This window comes from Hibiscus syriacus, unplaced genomic scaffold (genome assembly GCF_006381635.1).
Source record: "Hibiscus syriacus cultivar Baekdansim isolate YM2019G1 unplaced genomic scaffold, ASM638163v2 tig00116962_pilon, whole genome shotgun sequence".
In the NCBI taxonomy this organism is placed as follows: Eukaryota; Viridiplantae; Streptophyta; class Magnoliopsida; order Malvales; family Malvaceae; genus Hibiscus; species Hibiscus syriacus.
The window spans coordinates 7,517,152-7,536,266 of NW_024063488.1; the positions used below are offsets into that span (position 1 = coordinate 7,517,152).

At 34.9% G+C, this 19,115-nt stretch overlaps 1 protein-coding gene and 1 pseudogene across 2 annotated transcripts; one reads left to right on the forward strand and one right to left on the reverse strand.

The window, feature by feature from the left end:
- Window positions 1-382: 382 nt before the first annotated feature.
- Window positions 383-4,963, reverse strand: LOC120190420 (hippocampus abundant transcript-like protein 1). Of its 2 annotated transcripts, XM_039193504.1 has the most exons (15): window positions 4,732-4,963; window positions 3,019-3,130; window positions 2,793-2,905; window positions 2,469-2,591; window positions 2,186-2,391; window positions 1,976-2,051; window positions 1,787-1,873; window positions 1,621-1,701; window positions 1,447-1,479; window positions 1,283-1,336; window positions 1,157-1,198; window positions 993-1,071; window positions 845-915; window positions 612-709; window positions 383-426 (listed from the first exon to the last, which is right to left on the reverse strand). In XM_039193504.1, the coding sequence occupies exons 1-14, from the start codon at window positions 4,894-4,896 to the stop codon at window positions 632-634; spliced, it is 1,320 nt and encodes a 439-aa protein (XP_039049435.1). In that variant the 5' UTR covers window positions 4,897-4,963; the 3' UTR covers window positions 383-426; window positions 612-631. The 2 variants fall into 2 exon arrangements, with proteins under 2 accessions (XP_039049435.1, XP_039049434.1); XM_039193503.1 differs by lacking the exon at window positions 383-426 and having other exon boundaries at window positions 435-709.
- A 1,291-nt stretch (window positions 4,964-6,254) lies between these two features.
- LOC120189980 lies at window positions 6,255-7,330 on the forward strand (annotated as a pseudogene).
- The last annotated feature ends 11,785 nt before the right edge of the window (window positions 7,331-19,115 follow it).

Genomic DNA, 19,115 nt, shown 5'->3' on the forward strand with positions numbered 1-19,115 from the left:
GATTTACAAATTCGCGTTGACTTTTGTGTTGCGAATTTGACTATCGCGTTGCGAATTTGACTTCTGTGTTGCGATTTACAAATTCGCGTTGCGAATTTGACTATCGCGTTGCGAATTTGACTTTGGGTTGCAAATTTGACTATCGCGTTGTGAATTTGATTTATGTGTTGCGATTTATATATTCGCGCGTTGCGAATTTGTTGGTTATTTTGGCAAATCCAAAAAAAGTTGGTTAAATTCGTATATTATAAGGCATTTTCGGTTACTGAGGTTATTTTCTCTTATTTAAAACCGAACATATTACAAAGTTGAAGGCATATGCCCAAATCTAACGATAAGATGCATAATGAGCCTCTCTAAAGAAAACAAAAAGAACCCTTTTCTGGCTTCCGCAGCTGCACCCCGGGCAGGCTCTAAGCTCTATATCTATAATATATATACCGGTGGTCAAATGGATTTTATTGCTTACAAAGCTATGAAGAACCATTCCAACTTCCCAAGTTCTTCCTTAAACATTTCTAGTAGTTACTAATACATATATGCGTCCTGTTGGAAGATTTTCACAGGCAATGTGAATTCGAGTGAGGAATGATTCAGGGTTTTGAATACACATTCCTTGCTCGGCTTCGATTTAGTTGCTGTTGCCTGCTCTTTGGGTTGATATAGGAGGAACGGCTCTTATCATGAGACTCTGGACAAAAGCTATCATCTGCTTAAGAAAAAGAAAATTTCAGTTAGTTACTGTACGTCAGTACCCTTGTGAAGTAGTTGCAGATTAAATGTACTCCCCGAGCTGCATTTTATAACTTCAAAACAAAGGGACTTGTATGTGTCATATTCTTACCGAGGCAAACCCGACGCACATGATACTCAAACCGGGGAAATAAAACGGTGCTCTTTCCGAAAGGAACAAAGCTGGGAGAATGAATAAACTATGTCAGTCTTACATTTTGAATGAGTCGAACGATGAACAGAGTCAAGTTTTGGTTGACCTGTTAGAGGAGAGAAAACCAAGGGAGAAGCAACTTGGGCAAAGGAACCTATGCCTGAAATAAAGCCTTGAGCCTTCCCCTGAATATAAGGAATAGACATTAGCTAGTCTGTTTTAACAAAACACACACACACACACAAAAAAAACTTATTACCCGAATAATACCTGCTCAGAGGACCCAACTTGTTTAGACACAATGCTCCTTATCTGCATATTGTAAGATAAACGTTGGTTACAAAGTATGCTACAAGTTATGAAGATCTGGGGACATTAAATGAAGAAAAAACGTACACATGGTTGTGAAAAAACATAGAATAAGGAAAGCACAGCTGCTGCATAGGGTACCTGCCATTGTAAGATATAACTTTAAGCAAGTTGAATAAAAAAAAAGGTCGCTCATGTTAAGTACTCAAGGAAACAAAAATTTTGGATGGTGATCGAGTTTTGATTATTACCCACAAGGACCATGCAATGCTATAGAAGAGCATCTGCATTCAAATCCATAGACAATTAAATAAAAAACCACGAGCCATGACAATTACAGTTTACATATGCACAAGATCGTGTCACAATATATAACCATATGGTCAACGAAAATATGTGAAATATCAATGAAACATGCAGCTTACATGTGCACAGCTAAAAAACAGCCCTATCGACAGCAATCTCTCTTCTCCAAGAGCAGGAGCTAGTACGGGCATGAGAAGCAGCTGCAAGAAAGTTTCAATGTCGTATCAACAAAAAAAAGTAAATAAAAGAAGAAAGAAATAACTAGAGACACTAAATGTGTCGTGCCTGGGAAACAGTCCCTGCAACTCCAGTTATAACCATTAAGTCGGCAAACTGGTCTTTGTTGAAGTGAAATCTGGCCTTTAGATAGTACTGCACAGGAAAGTTAACTGAGTCAAAATTACGGCCACGGGTATTTATTTTTCTAGGAGAATCAAAGGTCTTTTGGTGGTTCATATGGGATTGCAAATGTACCAGTAATGAAGCATGGAGACCAACATCTGCAAGGTTGCTAAAAAATGAAACAATTGCCGCTTGTGAAAATGTCAAGCTGTTACACCATTTACGTTCAATTTAGAACATTAGTCACTCGAAGGAGAATCAACCGATTAAAGCATGAAGTATTTTAGTATAAGCTTGTGGTCAAGTAAAATACTTTTATCAGATGAAGGAAAATTTAAAGACCTGTTCTTCAACAAGGCAAGCATATCTTCTATGGAAGGCATGGTTTTAAACGTCTGTATTTTCTTGTTTGACTCCTCATCTTGATTAACAATGCCATTAAAATTTTCTTTTGAGATAATTGGAGTAGAAAGATTATCATTTATGACGGAGTCCGTGAGGAAAACCGTCATGTAAACCGCTGACAGCATCGCCATTGCTGTCGCTACCTGGTAAATGAAACAATCAAATTCGGTACATTGGAAAGAATTTATATTTGAAATAGTAGAAAAGGAGAAGCAAAAACCTGGAAAATGGAGGCAGTCGAAAGAAAACGGGTAAACAGAGTCCCGCAGACAAAGGCACACGATCCAATACCAGACAGAATCCCAAAAGCTGAAGCTCGTCGTCCTTCCGGAACGTTGTCTGCCTGAAAAATAACCCAAGTTCCAGGCACTTAAAAACATAGGTGGCAGAGGAATCATGGAGGTCATTTGTGTAACAACCGTGAGAAAAACGGACAAGAGAGGGTTCCGAGGGACATCCAAGCCCATTTATCCTAGTACAAAACTAGCCCACAGTACATGATGACAACCTTAGACAATACCCCATTTAACGAACAGAGGTTTACCACATAAGCAAGAGCAAGACAGTGGACGCTTCCTTCACAAAACATGGCGGTGAGAATCTTGAATACGTAGTAGGCATAAAAGAAACTCTTGGTTCTGCTGTACGCCAGTATGGCTGCATAAAGAAAACATGGCGGGTTTTCTTACTAAGAAATACACAACACAAAAAGGGAACTCAAATGTATATATACATGTATATATGCATGTATGTATTTGCAATGGAATGACCTAATGGAATTATAGTAAGAGTGATGGGTAGTGTAAGCAAAGCCTTCCTTCCATATTTATCCGAGAGATTTCCAACGAAAGGCATCATCAAAAAGGACCCAAGCCCAATAATCTGCATAGATCGTATGTTACTTTATGTTAATGAATCATAATACTGTTTCTGTTAACCCAAAAATAAAAACAGGTAAGGTTAGCTGGTTAGGTACGTATTCGTAATCACAGTAACGTAAACAAAAAGTACAATCCATTTATTGGCCATCACGGGTTTATAAAAAGACAGAAGATCCAATTCCAACATAGATTTGAGGTGCGGGTATGGTTTTTAGAACCGGACCGAGCAGTCAACCGGTCGTGCTACCGGTTTACTGTTCAACCGGTCAAACTGGTCTGACCGATCGTAAGAATCGGACGACGTCATAATTATTTTAAATATTAAATAAAAATATTAAAAAGATTTAATAAAAAATCAAAAAAAATTTAGGTTGAACCGATTCACGGTCCGGTCTGATTCGAGCGGTTCAAAGCCAGTTCAAACGATTCATTGCGGTTCACTAAAACCGGTTCAACCGGGGTAGAATAGACCGGACAAAATAACGGTTCCCGGTTGAACCGGCAGGTCCGGTCCAATTTTCAAAACACTGGGTGTGGGTCCTCTATGTTAACTCGCACGTATAACTGAAAGTGCCGTAAAATATTGTTTTCCCTGAAACCCAGGCTAAGGAAACTTCGCAATTAACGTAAGCGGGCATTAGTGCATGTCAATGTCACTGCTGTAAACAATAATCATAGAGTCGCAGATAGCCAAGCGGCAGGCTTAGAACGCCGTGACTCGAAAAACGAGCCTGCTCTTGCTCTTGCTCGGTAAAGATTTGATTGAGCTCTTCATCCATGTTTCTTCTTCCTTGTTTTTCTTTTGTATGGGGAGGTGGCAATTTTCATCAATGTCAATATTTTCCAATTACTTGAATTATCATTCAGGCAACAGTTAAAAGATGAATGAAAATGACACGTTGCTTGTAGAAAACATAGTGATAGGCCTTATGAATTAAAGAAAATTTATGTTCAAAGTATAGATGAAAAAGGGAGTTAAATGTGCGTAACAGTTATTAACATCAAAACACAAAGAATACCAAGTTTAGAGATTAAGCAACTTCTAATATTTCATTACAGCCTAACTATATTTACCCAAATGTTCACAGAACATAAAAGGGCTACGTTATAATGTTGAACTGAAAAGGTACAAGAGCCCTGGAGGGGAAATGAGTGGAAACCAAGTACGATGATGAAGGAGGTTTTGCCATTGGTCCATGTATACTAGGTGGGAAGGAGCCAAAAGTAACAAAGGCATCTCTTCGAAGGTTGAAATTGAAAGGAAATTTCGTTGAGTGAGTGAGACGAAACAGAGTTAACTTTTTGCGATTGTCATATATGATATCATCCTAGGACGTAGATTCTGCTTCCTAACGGTTTACATAACAGCTTGTTAGAATTCTGCATTACAATCAGATAATTTTCCACTTAAGATCGACCAAAACCTTCAACCATGTTCTTTTTTTTTCTGGGTAAACTGGAAAGCAATGCATCTTGAATAGTTTTGCTTTTAGATGACAAGGAACAAAGCCGTTGATTGCAAAGAAGAAGTTTGAAGTGTTAATATACGTGTAAGGAAGAGAATTAGAGCTTGAGAAAAAAATGACATTATGAGTTTATTACCGCTTGCTGAAATCCGGAGATAAAAATGGCAAGGGAACATTCATCTTTTCCAGGGCAAAGCGCCTCCATTGTAACATCTGTGATGGCCGGAATCACCATAAAGTTGGCGAAGTTGTGGAGGAAGATTGTCATGAAGAGGTGGCTCAGCCCCGACAGCTTCTCCATTGTTATCTCTCTCTCTCTTACTAAAAGATAAAGAAGAAAAACACCTGAAGGAGAAAAAAAAACTAAAGCTAGCTCTCTCAACCTACAGGCAAAACGCTTTGAAAACAAGGGAAGGGTAAAGGACGTTAATTTAAAGATTATGTGAAGTGTAAACTTTGCCATTTTATATCGCTATAGCCTATATGTAGTGGTTATTGCTGAGTCACAGGTTGACAGCTTGTTTCCCACGTGAAGAAATCGCAGACAAATAGGTACAAACTCGATGTAAGGTGGATAAATGGGCCTACTGTAGACTGATTGTTCTTGTTGAAGCCGAAATAAGGAGGCAATAGCAATACACAGGTTTATAGCTTTAGCCACGCTTCTCTTTCCTTTCTCTATATAGTATTTATCACAGCCGAAAAGTGAAGCTAAAGACTACAATGGAAGATTGCGTAGCTTGCAAGAGACTTGTTTCGAAGCTTGGACTAAAAGGCAAGTGGATTAGGCTTACATGTAGTCTTGAACCAATTGCATTCGTTTGTATTCCTTAAGAAGGAAACAAAACGATACATGTAATTACAAGTTCAAATTAGCAATGAGTATGGACCTATTGAGTCAGAATTTGGGCCATTATTGAATTGGGTGTTTATTGCGTCCCACATCAGGTGCAAGCGTTAAACTTGAGAGAACGACAAAACCATTTCATCAAATGCTCTAAGCCCTTCGTTTATTGTGCAATAATCGGATAGTAAAGACAACTTCATTAAAATTTAAAAAACTTCGAAGCGTAAATAAATTGAGATTGAATGAATAAAATTATATTTATGTTCTCTTATTTATTTTTAAAAATGTTGATGTTTCTTTCATAAATAATTTGTAAAACGCTCTATAAATTTACATAGTATAGAATGTTGATAATCTCAGACAAGTTGTGGATAACCAATTCACTTGCCAGCTCTTGTCGGAGGAAAAATTTGTGATGGAGTCTTTCTTTAAACTTCAGCCTTGTGATGAAAATAGTATATATTTTATATTTCTTTAAACTTCAACCGAAGAATGATAATTAGATAATATCATTTAGTAAAAATAAGTGCTCACGTTACATCTAAAATTATTTTTAGATGTTTTAATATTGCATTTTTAAGTGCATATACCGTAACGGTCCAAATACTCATTTCATATAAGCCCAATTGATTTTTGGGAAGGAGACTTTAGTTATCTCAACTCTTAAGTGTTAATAATAACCTCAAGTTGACAGCACTGCATATTTTCTTCACCAACAAAAACGACAATGAAAAATCCAGCCGAGTGATGGTACAAAAATCTACCTTTCCAAGTCCCCAATAACAATACAGGAGCGAAGGTATGTGGTTAATATGAGCGGAATAAGCCAAAACGAGTGGTTACCATTTTTGAAGGACTAGATTTTTATCTTTAATCCGTATTTGTTGTTGGAGGAGGAGCCCCCTGAAGCAACTCCAGAACAGAGTTAATTCTTTCACTTGCCTTTTGTCTCACATTTCGTAATGGCTGCAATCACTAATTTCTTAACTAAACCACCTCCTTCTGATCTTTACTTCAGCCCACGTATAACTTCTCTTCACTCTCATGACTCTTTCATGTCATGCTTTGTTACTAGGCCAAGACCCTTTTCAACAAAACTAGAAACCAGCACAATCCCTCGCTTCATTACCAAGGCCACTGCTGCTCCTGGTACAAAGAGTGCTCCGAGTGATGAGAGAGTACAGAAGGTTCACAGCATCGAGGAATTCGATGAAGCACTCCAAAAGGCTAAAAACAAGCTTGTTGTGGTTGAATACGCCACCAGCTACAGTTACCATAGCAGCAGGATTTACCCATTTATGGTGGAACTTAGCAGGACTTGCAACGATGTAGAATTCATCCTCGTGATGGGCGACGAATCGGACAAGACCAGGGAGCTTTGCCAAAGGGAGAAAATCACGAAAGTCCCTCACTTTAGCTTCTACAAGAGCATGGAGAAAATCCATGAAGAAGAAGGGATCGGGCCAGATTAGCTGATGGGCGATGTGTTGTACTACGGCGACAGTCATTCGGGTGTTGCTCAGCTTCACTCCAGGGAGGACGTGGAGAAGCTCATCGACTACCACAAGCTTGACCATAAGCTGATTGTTCTGGACGTGGGGCTCAAACATTGCGGGCCTTGTGTCAAGGTGTATCCGACGGTGGTTAAGCTGTCTAAGCAGATGGATTCTGTGGTCTTTGCCAGGATGAGCGGTGATGAGAACGACAGATGCATGCAGTTCCTCAAGGACATGGACGTGGTGGAGGTACCGACGTTTTTGTTCATCAGAGATGGAGAGATATGTGGTAGGTACGTAGGTTCTGGTAAAGGAGAGCTTATTGGGGAGATTCTAAGATACCAAGGCGTTCGAGTTACTTAATTTAGGAATGGGAATCTCAAAATCAACTAATACAATTGTTGCTTTTACTGTACTGAAACTGAACTCTCCTCTACTTTAATCTTAATTGATTATGACAATTTATTTACATATGCTGTTCTTGGTTACTTGTACAAATACTTTAGTTTGGTGTTTTTTCTGCGAAAGTTCTGGCATAATGTGCAAACGTTGCCTGCATAATGCAATATTTAGCATGATTCATAGGGAATATTAGGATATAATATAGCTTTACTTTTGAAATTTAATTGGCTCAATTTAGCTTTAACCTTTAAGATTAAATCCAACAAAGAGACGGATGGATTACAACTGAGTTGAAGTCTGATTTGTTCTTTGGGAGTTGGTGGTTTTACAGTCAGTGAGAGGTATGGAGGCTGTCTCTTCTAAGGTTTTCCAACTCGAAACGAATAGAAAAGTTGACCTAGGCCACGAGACAGATTGTGAGTTACTCGAGATCGATTCGATCAAGGTTCAATAAATACTCGGATCGAATGGATTCGAGTCGAGCTCGACTCGAGTTCTTAACGAGCCGAAACGAACTATTTAATATTCGACTCGAAAATCTCGTGAACAGCTCGAAAATATAATATATTAAGATTTTATTTTTTTAAATAATTTATTAATAATATTAATATTAATATTAATATTTATGTATTGATTTTTTTTTAAAATACAATAAGATTTTCATGTATTTAAGGTTCAGGTTTGAGTTTGAGGCTTCAATCGAGTTAAGTTTAAGATTTTTTTTCATTTCGAGCCTTTTCAAGCTGCTCACGAGCTTCAGTTCAGAATTTAGAGTTCGAGTCGAACTTGAAAATTTTAAGCTCGTGAGTTTTTGAGTCGAGTCAAGCTCCATTTCAGAGTTTTCAAGTCGAGTCGAGCTCAGCAATACTCAAGCTTGACTCAGCTCGTTTACACCGCTAAGTTGATCCAACGAGTTGGTAGATATCTGATTTAAGTGTACCTGAAGAGATTTAAAGTGAATTTAGTCAGAGGAATACTATATTAATATTTTAAAATATAGTTTTTGTATGCATTCTTGATGTAATTTACTTTTATCAATATTGATTATCATTAGAAAATATTTTAAAATTATACTAAATAAGTTTTTAAAATATTGTTTAATATGTAATTAATTTAATAAAATATTAACGGTAAACTTGATATATTGATAGTCTAATTGAAATAACTCTATAAAATTTTATATTAATATTTTTAATTTGATATTGAAAATTAATTTTATTAAAAACGCATTACAGTCATAATTTAATAAAAAATATTTTAATGCAATCTAATTTTTTTATTAGATACAATGATATTAAATTTCGATCATGTAAATCAAATTATATAATATAACATTCTTAGTAGTATCTATAATAACCTTACATTTTGATAATGCCATTGTCACAAATAATGTTATATTCTATAAATCAAACACTCCAGCTATATATAGTTAACGAGTTAAGATATAAGATCAAATTAACAGGAATACAGTAAATTATTTGTGTTTGGTGGCCATTTTAAAAGGAACAATGTAATAATTAATTTTTGAACTTAATAGTATTTTTTGAATTATTTTTGTCTAAATTAATCATGAAATTTGATAATTTTCTTAATTGATTTATATTTTTTTTTTATATTTTGATGACATAATGCTTTAAGATTGTATATGTCATCACTTAACTTTTTAAATATATATTTTCTTAGATGATATTGGACCAACTTCTAGCAATCCAAAAATGTTTTTTCATACCATAAGCAATGTTAATCACTCAAAACTTGATTTAAAATTAGGGTAAAGTATAATAATGATCACTAAACTTTTCTAAAGCTTTTATTTAGGTCACCCAACTTTTAAAACTTGCAATACAGTCTCCCAACATTTAGTTCGTTTGCAATATGGTCTCCCAACATTTAGTCTGTTTGCAATATGGTCCTTGACCGTTTGTCGTCGTTACATTGTCGTTAATACGTTTGCAATATGGTCATTAAACTTTTCAGGTACTTGCATTTAGGTCCCCTAACTTTTAAAACTTGCAATACAATCCTAAATTTCATTCTAAACCCTAAATTCCTTTTCGATATCAAATTTTCTTTTTTGCTTCTCTCTTCTCATTTTCAGCGTAACTTTTCAGTCGGGGATGCATGAGAAATTCTAATCTAACTTTGAATTGTGTGGAGGTGTTGACTTGAATAAGGGTCCATTGAGAGAAGACCCGACCAAGGGACTATCGGGACCATCAACGATTCAAGGTGTAATGTTAGATACAAGTCATCTCAGGTGAAGCATAGATGTTCGATGAAATACTTGTGAGAAAAAAATGGGGTTAGAAATGCAACGTTGACAAATACTACTAAGATGAAATAAGTATCATTTTTGAAAGTCACTAACAAAGCGAGAATTATTTTGTATAAATGGCTTACAATAATTTCATCGTTTAATCCTTGTGCTTAAAAATTTTCCAACAGATGATCAAATATAATGAAATCTCAAACAACGCATTCACCTCTCATTATCTTCTGCAACTCAAAAGGCATCATGACAGGGTCAAGTAGCTGCTCCAAATATACTACGATGTCACGATGCCTTTCGAGTTGTGTGCATGCAGAATTGTCTTCTAAATCTAGAATTCAATACAATTCAACTGTAAAATTTCCAAAACATGTAAAAAAATTAATTCATTCACGATATATAAGTCTTATAATCAACATGAACTTATTAAAAAGAATACGAGCTCACAGGACACCGAAAACCATAGGTCGGATCAATACAATTCCCAGTAAACTAGTACCAGTAGTCTCTCAGATTGAGTCTGGCGATTTCACTATGTCAATACTCACAACCAATTCCCTGATTTAAAGAAAAACCAAACAAGAAGATTAAAAAAATTAGCCTAGGATCCTATTTCACTTCTATTCTGATGGACTGAATATCTTTCATAAGGAGTATTAAAGCTTTGATTAAGAAGAATGAAAGAAAATTAGATGGTTTTGGTTCAAAACTAACACTAAATATCCAGATCATTGATATGCAGTTCCAAAAATGTTGAGTTAATCGATCGAAAGAATAGGCCAAGAGGGGGGTGAATTGGCAATAAAAATTTCGGTGGAAGCTCTTGCAGAAAATTGAAAATATTTGCACAGCGATTTAGAGTGGTTCAACTTTCTCAACCAAAGTCTACGTCCACTACCTTAGCTATCCACACTAAGGATTTTCCACAAATTCACTAATTTGTCTTTCTTTTGAGGACAAAGAGTAACCTTACAAATCCCTCAAGAATTATACCCCAAATTCTTGAGAACACTCTCTCCCAAAGAGAACAATACAAATTTTGCAAACTTACAAGAAAATCCTCACAAGGCAAGATGTTTGCACAATTCTAGAACAAAGAAAGAACACTCAAGAATAATACAATTGAGCACAATAAGTGTTCTTGAAAGCAAAAATGAATATAGAATGAAATAGGCTTGAAAATGTTCAAACTTGAGGTTTGATGCTTTCTCTTTGATTCTCTCGTGATTCTTGTTGATTCTTGTTTATTGTTGTTGATTAATGGATTCTAAGCTTGTTTAAATACTCCTTCAATTGATTCTGAATGTTGGGGATGATTAGTGGAGTCAATGGAGCCGTTTAAGTGTGAAAACAATTAATAAAACTGCTTGGAGCGTGGGGGGAATCGGTACCCCCTCATAGGGAATCAGTTCCTCTAGTGTAAAATTCAAATATTTCGAACGTTGAACAGGGGTGAATCGGTACCCCCTTGGGGGGGAATCGGTTCCCTCTGGGCAATCTGCCTATTTTGGTTTAATTTTAATTAAGAAATGATTTTTGACTCGATTAAGGCACGAAATACTTTGTAAATTTATTTAACATATTTTTACAGTTTAGTAAGGATTAAAATGAACTTTGAAAGACTTGGAGTAATTTTTGATATTCGAATAATTATATCGAATATACTTAGAAAATCTATTGTAAAATCTTAAAATTCATTTAACTTAATTTGTTATATCGAAACATCAAAATGTTTTCAACAATCTCCCCCTTTTTGATATAACAAAACATTTTAGTAATTTTAAGATTTTCTAATTGAAAATAAATTTGAAACCAAGTTTTGAAACTCCCCTTTACTTTAACACTTCTCCCCCTTTTTGTTAAATCAAAAAGACTCTAAAACGTTTTTAAACAAGGTTTTGAAAACTTTAGCCAATTGATATTTAGAAATTTAAAGCTTAAGCTGCTAAGATCACAATAAAGAGAAGATATTAGCCATTAGTTTCGTAATCAATATTCATAAACGAAAATGAAATGGTAAAATTTTTCATATATCTAAAATGATGTAAATGATGCACAAAATTAAAATTTAAGCAAATCCACATATATAGATAAGTTCAAATCATCCAAAAACAATATAAAACAAATTCAAACATCCAACAACCAAAGTAAAACAATCCAAAAGGATTCAAAATGTTGAAAACAATAAGGTCGAAGCTAAGCAAGAAAGCAGGGACTAATCGTCCATCGGTGGATCAAGGGGAGATAAGTGTGTCCAAATGTTGGCCACATCACGTGAAAGTGCATCGACCCTCTCGTCCAAAGTGTCGAAACGACAATTCATCATTTCGTTGGTAGCAGTTAGATGTGATTCGATGGATGTAAACCTCATATCAAGATTCTCCATAAATGATCGGAAGTATGGAGGCACTTGATCTTCTTGTTGTGCTTGCTCCTCGTGCTGCTCCGACTCATCGTCAACTTCGTCAGCTTCCGGAGGTTGCTCACTGGTACGAACCCATAGACCCTTTTCTTCATTGACCTTCCATCCCGATTTAGTTAAAGAAAAGAGATTGATTTGATTTTTGAGTGGAAAAGCGGCATCAAGGCCAACCCTAAGCTCAGCTTTTGAAAACAAATTACTCAGAATGCAACCGTAAACTAGAGATAAACAGAGTTTCTTGTTAGGAACAAGATTTACAGTTTCGTCAATTTCGGCAAAAATAATCTGAGGTAGGTTTATTTTAAGATTATTTTGGACGCAATGTAGCCAAAAGAGATCCAAGGCTCGAAGAGTGGAGTATCTGCCTCCGGATGGTCGAAACCACTAAGAGATTATAAGATGAAGAAAACGGTCATGGAGATCTAAAATACTCGCACTATCCCTTCGTTTATACTGAGAACCTACCATTTGTTTTTCATTGTCTAAGCATGCATTATCTAATCCTAATGCATTGGCTATGTAATCTGGGTCAATGTAAAAGAATTATCCTAGAAGATAGGTTCGTATTCCTATGGTTACGATTTTAGCTCGGTTTTGAACGCAAACGGCATTAGAGTAGAAAATACGAACGAGTTGATGATAAACTATTGGTTCAAGTTTGAAGAGTTTATCAAAATTCCACTCTTGTAGGGTAGGAATATGTCGAAAACTGATGTCTAACATGGCTTGAAGAGATGTGATTCGTTCTTCCCGGATTTTGTAAGACTCAAAGTATTGATAATACCTAAAGAAAAGATTTTGTCTACTATCGGGTTCATTGAAGCACGAATTACGAATAGTCAAATTTGGATCATCGGGATTAGGATTAGGAATTTGTTGGATAAGAGGAGGATTTGGAGGTGAGTTAGGATGTTGGTTTGATCGACTAGAGGAAGGTCTAGAACGTTTGTGAGACATAACATAAGATAATCGAAATGGAAAGAGTAACCTGCAATTTTAAACACATGTATGCAACAAATATCAATCCCAAAACTCAAATGAGTCCTCGATATTTCAAGGTTCTCTAAAAAACAATCCTAATGGGCAAAGTTTTGAAAAACTATTGAAAAATAAAGTTTGAAAGTTTTAATACGTATAGTTTTCATGAAAGACAACATAATTGAATCAAAAACATCATTAATTTTCGAAAATAATTTTTCTATTTAATTTCAAAATTCTCAGAAAACTTTGAAAAATTGTTCGTTTTTGATGAAATTTGTTGTAAAATCTAGTTTCTAAACAATCAACGTCCGATATAATGTTCAACCTAGAACTAATTAAAACTAGTCCTAAAACCAAAAATTTATAAAATAGAAGTTTTAGAAAAATACCTTGAATATTTTCGGATTTGAGTGAGATTGGATGAAGTTTGCACGATTTTAATGATTATAACAGGTTTAGGAGATGAAATATGAAGTGATTCCGACTAGAAATCGATGTTTTGAAGTAAAGTAGAGATTTAGGGAGATGGAGAGAGTGAACGGTGGCAAAGAAGAAAATAGAGGGTTTGAGAGAATGTGCAGTTTGGGCGTTAAAAATAACCAACCCCATGGGGGTATCGATTCCCTCCAAGGGGAATCAGTTCCCCTTCAAAGGGGGAATCGGTTCCCCTTCAAGGGGGTATCGGTTCTTCCTGCACCAAAATGCTAAAAATCTGATTTTAAACACTCAAAATGCTAAATTAATTTACTCTAGTGGTATTGACAACTCATATATTGAAAAATAATCATGTTCACTCAATCAATTTTATCCTTAAACTACATTTGAACATAAAATTAATTTTCACTAAGAATCATAATCTCCCCCTAACTAAAAGCAAAGAATACAATAAAAAATTATTATTATTATAAGCATTTTTCAAATCTAATTTAAAAAGTGCTAAACTTATTTTAAACACTAAGTGAAGATAGGTCGGTTAAACCTAATTCTCTCCTAAGTGTCCAAAATCTTTCTTTGTCTAAAGGTTTTGTAAAGATATCTGCTAATTGGTGCAAAGTATCAACAAATTCTAGAACTACATATTCCTTAGCGGCATGGTCTCTAATGAAGTGATGTCTAATTTCAATATGCTTAGTTCTAAAGTGTTGGATGATATTTTTAGTGAGACAAATAGCACTAGTATTGTAACACTTGATAAGAATAGTACCTACTTCAATTTCATAATCAAAAAGTTATTGTTTCATCTATAAAATTTGTGCTCAACAACTACCGGATGAAATGTATTCCACTTCAGTGGTAGATAATGCAACACAATTTTGTTTCTTTGAAAACCAAGAAATCAACATATTTATAAGGAATTGGCAATTATCGAAGGTGTTTTTCCTATCTAATTTGCATCCTCAATAATCCGCATCAGAGAAGGCATGCAAGCTAAAGCTAGAGTCTCTAGGATACCAAAGTCCTAAACTAGAAGTGTCCTTAAGGTATATAAAGATTCTCTTAACAACTAGTAAATGTGATTCCTTAGGACATGATTGAAATCTAGCACATAAACATAATGGCCGGTCTACTTGCGGTTAGATAAAGCAAAGAGCCAATCATTGACCTATATAATTTAACATCCACACATTTAGCTCCTTCATCTTTGTCAAGCTTTGTTGATGAACTCATTAGAGTGTCATGAGGTTTCCCATTTTCCAGTCCAAACTTCTTGAGCATGTCCTTGACGTACTTAGCTTGATTGATGAAGATGTCATCTTTTCTTTGCTTGATTTGGAGTCCCAAAAATATGAGAGCTCCCCCATCATGCTCATGTCGAATTCACTTTGCATTAGCTTAGAAAATTCTTGGCAAATAACATCATTAGTAGAACCAAATATTATATCATCAACATAAATTTGAACTACTAATAAATCTTTACCTTTATGCTTTAAAAACAATGTAGTGTCAACCTTCCCTTTTGAAAAACCTTTTTTAATTAAAAAGTTTGACAATCTTTCATACCAAGCTCTAGGAGCTTGTTTTAAACCATAAAGAGCTTTTGTCAATTTAAAAACATGATCTGGAAATTTTGAATCTTCAAAACCAGGAGGTTGTTCCACATACACTTCTTCTTTTATAAAACAATTTAAAAATGCACATTTAACATCCATTTGATATAATTAAATTCATTGAAACATGCAAATGCTAATAATATTCTAATTGCTTCTATCCTAGCTACGGGAGCGTATGTTTCATCATAATCTATGCCTTCTTCTTGAGTATACCCTTGAGCAACAAGTCTAGCCTTGTTTCTTACTATATTACCACTTTGATCAAGTTTATTCCTAAATACCCATCTAGTACCTACAATATATTTATTACTAGGCATTTCAACTAATATCCATATTTTACTTCTCTCAAATTAATTTAACTCTTCTTGCATAGTCATAATCCAATGTTCATCATTTAATGCTTCTTTAATATTCTTAGGCTCTATGCATGAGATAAATGCAACATAATTACAAATATTTCTAAGAGAAGATCGAGTTGTTACCGCTTTGGATGGATCACCTATTATTTCACCATCCTTGACATAGTTGTATTCCCTTGGGTAAGAGACTTCACTTTCTTCAATGGTTAGATTCTCGACAGGATCTTGAGTTTCATCATCTTTCGTTTCTTCTTTTGATGATGGTTCTCCAACGTCATGTCCAACGTCATTTATGTTTATAATACCTACATCATCATTTACACAAGAATCCTTCCTTGGAAGGGGATTATCATAAAAAAACAACATGTATACACTCTTCTACAACTAAAGTTCTTTTATTAAATACTCGCTAAGCTTTAGAATTTAAGGAATAACCCAGAAAAATTCCTTCATCACTTTTAGCATCAAATTTGCCAAGATTGTCTTTACCGTTGTTTAAAACAAAACATTTACATCCAAAAGGATGAAAATAACTAATTTTAGGTTTTTTATTTTTAAAACGTTCATATGGAGTTTTCTTCAAAATAGTCCTAATCATTACTCGATTAATAACATAACAAGCGGTATTTGTGGCTTCCGCCCAAAAATATTTTGGCAAATTATTTTCACAAAGCATGGTTATAGCCATTTCTTCTAAAGTTTGATTTTTCCTCTCAACAACTTCATTTTGTTGAGGGGTTCTAGGTGCTGAAAAATTATGGCTAATACCATTAGAATTACAAAATTCAGTAAATCCAAGATTTTCAAATTCAGTTCCATGATCACTCCTAACACTAGTTATAGAGTAACCTTTTTCGTTTTAGATTACTTTTGAAAACGTGATAAATTTTTCTAATGCTTCATCTTTAGTGCTTAAGAATAGAACCCAAGTATATTTAGAATAGTCATATACCAATACAAATGCATATTGTTTTCCACCCAAGCTAGTAGTTCTAGATGGCCCAAAAAGATCTAAATGGATCAATTGTAATACTCTACTAGTGGATACGTCATTAATGGATTTAAAAGAAACTAACTTTTGTTTTCCTTTAGCACAAACATCACAGATTTTATTATTATCAAATTTTAGCTTTGGCAACCTTCTAACTAAGTCTCCTTGAATTAGTCGTTGCAAAACACTCATGCTAGCATGTCCTAGTCTTCTATGCCATAACCAACTATCATACTCATCTTTAGCAACTAGGCATAAATTAGTCATATCTATAGAATCTAAATGCACCATGTAAATGTTTCATATTCTATGACCAACAAGCATAATCCGATTAGATGCAATGTCAATGACTTTACAACTATTAATATCAAACATGACATTGAATCCCTTATCGCACAATTGACTAATACTCAATAGATTATGCTTTAATCCATTCACATATAAAACATTCTTAATTTGTATGGAAGAGGTATTACCTATAGTGCATATACCTTCAATGTAACCTTTTGAGTTATCACCAAAAGTCACCTCTCCTCCTTTTTTGGCATTGAGCTCTATGAACTGGTTTTTATCTCCGACCATATGTCTTAAGCATCCACTATCAAGGTACCATGAGTTTTAATTTATTTCCCGTGCCTTGTAGCAATGCTCATTTTCCTATAAACATAGATTGATTTTTGGTACCCAAATTCTTTTGGGTCCATATTCATTAGTTTCCAAAATCCTAGTCCCCTTAGGTATCCATTTGTGTAGGATATCCTTATCTTTAGTAGTAATGAGTTCTTTAGGAACCCATATACTTCTAACGATTTTTTCATTAGAGGTTCTTTGGGGACCTCTATAATTGTGGTTTTTAAAAATTTTTCCAACAGAGTTGGATTTTGAATTTTCTCCATTTTCAAAACGTTTTGTTCCAACTTTATCAAAAGAAGCTTTAAGATCATCAATTTTCTTTTGATGATCATCATTGACCTTTGAAAATAAATTTTGCAAATCAAAAATTTTCTTTTCAAACTCTTCTATTTTGATTTGTAAATTTTTTTATTTTACTTTCAAGATCATTGTTGGTTTTGGACATAAGACTATTTTTACTCTTTAATTTTGAAATATCATTTTTGTATTTTGAAAATAAAGTCTTATAATCCGAAGTCAAACCATTATAATCCTCTAATAACTCATCATAAGATAATTCATCTGAATAGAATTATTTAGAGGTTACCTAAGAATCTTCCCTGAATGCCATCAAGCACAAGTTTACTACTTCTTGTTCCTCTTCATCGGAGCCTTCTTCATCGCTCCATGTAGCCACATGAGCCTTGTGCTTCTTTTTTGATTGACCATTTTTCTTCAATTGAAGGCAATCGTATTTGACATGCCCCAGTTTTTTGCATTCATAGCAAATGATCGGGTCCTTCTCATTTGGTTCAGTTTTGAAGCCTTCATTTCGTTTGAATTTTCTTCCTCGGTTGGGCCTCATTAATTTTTTGAACCGTTTGGCAAAAAATGCCATTTTCTTGTTATTTTCATCTTCATCCGAATCACTCTCATCTTTTGTGGATTTGAGAGCAACTCCAACGTTCTTCTTCTTCTCCTTCTCCTTTGGTGTCTCATCAATCTTATCGAGGTCTACCTCATCTTGAAGCATCATTTCATGAGTGAGGTGTGAACCGATTAGTTCTTCAAGGGTTAAGTACTTTAAGTTCTTAGCCTCGATGATTGTCGTCTTCTTTGATTGCCACGATTTTGGAAGTGAGTAAACTAACTTCCTCACAAGCTTTTCATTTGGAATGATCTCTCCATATGATTTGAAACCATTGAAAATCGTGGAAAATCTATCCGTCATAGCTTTGATATCTTCATCCGGTTTCATCCTGAAATTTTCATAGTTATGAGTTAAAAGACTAATTTTAGATTCTTTTACCTCGTCAGTGCCTTCATGAGTGACTTGTAGTTTGTCTAATATCTCATTGGCGGTTGTATAAGATGAAACTCTCTCGTATTCATCCGGTCCAAGAGCAAAAAAGATAATATGTATTGCTTTGGAGTTGAGTTGAAACATTATTGTCTCTCCTTCACTCCACAATCTCGGGTGAGTGGAGGGTTTGATATATCCATCTTCTATGAAATTCCATGCTCCCATGTCACTTTCTTGAATGAAGTACATCATTATATTCTTCCAATAAGAATAGTTATCTCCATTGAAGAAAAGAGGCTTGTTGACGGGCATTGAATCGAGAACGAAGTTAGAGTTTGAAGCTCCGACCATTGATGACTTGAATATCAATGTAACTCTTCCTGAATCAACTCAAGAGGCGATTAAACCTTCAAATGAGTGAGGCTCTGATACCAATTATTGAGTTAATCGATCGAAGGAATAGGCCAAGAGGGGGTGAATTGGCATTAAAAATTTCGGTGGAAGCTCTTGTAGAAAATTGAAAATATTTGCATAGCGATTTAGAGTAGTTCGACTTTCTCAACCAAAGTCTACGTCCAATACCTTAGCTATTCACATTAAGGATTTTCCACAAATTCACTAATTTGTCTTTCTTTTGAGGACAAAGAGTAACCTTACAAATCCCTCAAGAATTATACCCCAAATTCTTGAGATCACTCTCTCCCAAAGAGAACAATACAAATTTTGCAAACTTACAAGAAAATCATCACAAGGCAAGATATTTGCACAATTCTAGAACAAAGAAAGA